The sequence below is a fragment of the Zophobas morio genome, unplaced genomic scaffold (assembly GCF_036711695.1).
Source record: "Zophobas morio isolate AGI-343-1 ecotype UQ-CSIRO unplaced genomic scaffold, CSIRO_AGI_Zmor_V1 ptg000030l, whole genome shotgun sequence".
Lineage (NCBI taxonomy): Eukaryota > Metazoa > Arthropoda > Insecta > Coleoptera > Tenebrionidae > Zophobas > Zophobas morio.
This window is the reverse complement of record NW_026972135.1, coordinates 7,394,760-7,396,992: the sequence shown is the minus strand read 5'-3', so window position 1 is coordinate 7,396,992 and position 2,233 is coordinate 7,394,760. Positions and strand designations below refer to the sequence as shown.

Here is a 2,233-nt window from a genome sequence, read left to right as displayed (position 1 = left end):
AAATATTTCCATTTTCAATTTTTCGAATAAAAAAATTGAAAAATTGACCAAATAGTGAAAAGTCCCAATATTGAAATATCGAAAACCTGAAACATCAAAAAATTGAAAAATTAAAAACTGAAAAATCAATTTACTTTTTCAATTTTTCATTTTTCGCATTTTTAAGTTTTAGAGGTTTTTGATTTTTTAATTTTTCGACTTTAATTATTTAAATTTGACACTTGCCTTTGGCAGTTGAGGACTCGAATGTCAATAAGGGTGGTTTTGCAAAATCAGCCTGTATGTCGCATCTATATTAATCTATGGTAATAAGTAGTAAAGTGAATCGAATTTTGAATATTTATTTACTCGTAACCTTCAAAGTAAGTTGACCTTAAGATAAGGTTATTTGATTTAATAGAGCCGGTGCTACATGTTACACACTATATTTGCTTTTTCATCGATAAAAGTGGGTTCTAGTGAAAAAACACGAACAATCAAATCAACTTGAAAGTTTGAAGCGCCAAATTCAAATCTTTCAAAGATAGATAATAATTACAGATATGCCCCAGTATTTAAACGACGAACATTACGTCGCTCAGTACGATTAGCGTCAAGATAACAGTTCATAATCGTCGTTGTAGTTGGAAACAACAAGAAACATGCTTGTAAAGATTACCCAATTGTGTGGCGTGAGTTCAAAGTTTATGGCAAGTATACGTGTATATTTAATCGAGATTAATGCATTTTTATTAATATAATTAATTATTCCAGAATGCAAAGAATTTTTACACGTATGCTAAACACGCTGCACAAGTTTCGTTTAAGTTGTCTGACATTGGAGAAGGTATAAGGGAAGTGCTGGTAAAAGAATGGTTTGTGAAAGTTGGTGATAAAGTGTCTCAGTTTGACGAGATCTGTGAAGTTCAAAGTGACAAAGCGTCTGTTACTATTACAAGTAAATATGATGGAGTTATAAAGAAGTTACATTATAAAATCGACGAAACTGCCTTGGTGGGAAAGCCACTTGTGGATATTGAAACCGAAAATGGGGAAGAAATTAACAAAAGTACAAAAACGGCGAAAAATGAACAAGTCGTAATAGAAGAAAATCCGAATGAAACTATTAACAATACATCATTATGTATTCCTTCGGTTAGAAGACTTGCCAAGGAACATATGGTATGTAGTGCGCTGGCGCGAAATTCAAACAACATACCAACTGACAAATTCTAGCTTGATTTATCTGGTATTCAAGGTAGTGGTAAAAATGGAAGAATTCTTAAAGAAGACGTACTCAAGCACCTCGCACAGACTACTCAAGACGAAACTCCTGTTGTAACTACCGCACAAGACAGGATAGAACCAATGACAGGTTTCCAGAAAGCAATGTTTAAAACAATGACTAATTCCCTGGTAAAAACAACAAAATTCAGTCATTACCTACATTACAATGATTTATTTTAGAAAATACCCCATTTCGTGTACGGTGATGAAATAATAGTCACCGAGTTATCTCGTTTAAGACAAAATCTCAAACAAAATCAGGATCATAAAAACCTGAAACTATCGTTTTTGCCCTTTTTTATAAAAGCGGCATCGAATGCGTTGCAGCGACTTCCAATTTTAAATGCCATGTTAGACGAAAAATCTGAAAACGTGATATACAAAAGCGAACACAATATAGGAGTGGCAATGGATACTAAAGCTGGACTAGCGGTACCGGTGATCAAAAATGTTGAGAGATTAAACATATTGGAAATTAATTCAGAACTGACTAGGCTAATTCAGAGTGGGCGTGATGGTGTTTTTTCGGCACAAGATCTGGCAGGGGGGACTTTTACAATCTCAAATATAGGCGCTGTAAGACACGTGACTTATATTTTTTGAAGGTTGCATTTTTTTCTTTTTTTTTTGTAGATTGGAGGAACTTATATGCACCCGGTCATTATGCCACCGCAAGTGGCCATCATCGCTTTAGGAGCATCACAAGTATAAATAATATACTGTCTTTGTTTTTGAAAATGTCCCCGATTTTTTGTGTTTTAGGTTCTCCCTAGATTCGACGAAACTAATAACATTGTTCCTGTAGAAGTTATGACGATAAGCGGAAGTGCGGACCACCGGATAGTTGATGGTGCCACAATGGCACGATTTGTGCAGACTTTGAAGAAACAAATACAGGATCCTAAATTGCTGCTTTTAAATTTATTCTAAGTGGATGACACGACTCAATAAATTTTATGCGAAAGTG

At 34.4% G+C, this 2,233-nt stretch overlaps 1 protein-coding gene across 1 annotated transcript; it reads left to right on the top strand.

Annotated features, from left to right (window-relative positions):
- The first annotated feature begins 315 nt into the window (after nucleotides 1–315).
- Nucleotides 316–2,233, top strand: LOC135138707 (lipoamide acyltransferase component of branched-chain alpha-keto acid dehydrogenase complex, mitochondrial). Its single transcript, XM_064068690.1, has 6 exons — nucleotides 316–689; nucleotides 754–1,161; nucleotides 1,216–1,395; nucleotides 1,447–1,842; nucleotides 1,900–1,971; nucleotides 2,029–2,233. Exons 1-6 carry the CDS (start codon nucleotides 642–644, stop codon nucleotides 2,194–2,196), a joined length of 1,272 nt encoding a protein of 423 aa, XP_063924760.1. The 5' UTR covers nucleotides 316–641; the 3' UTR covers nucleotides 2,197–2,233.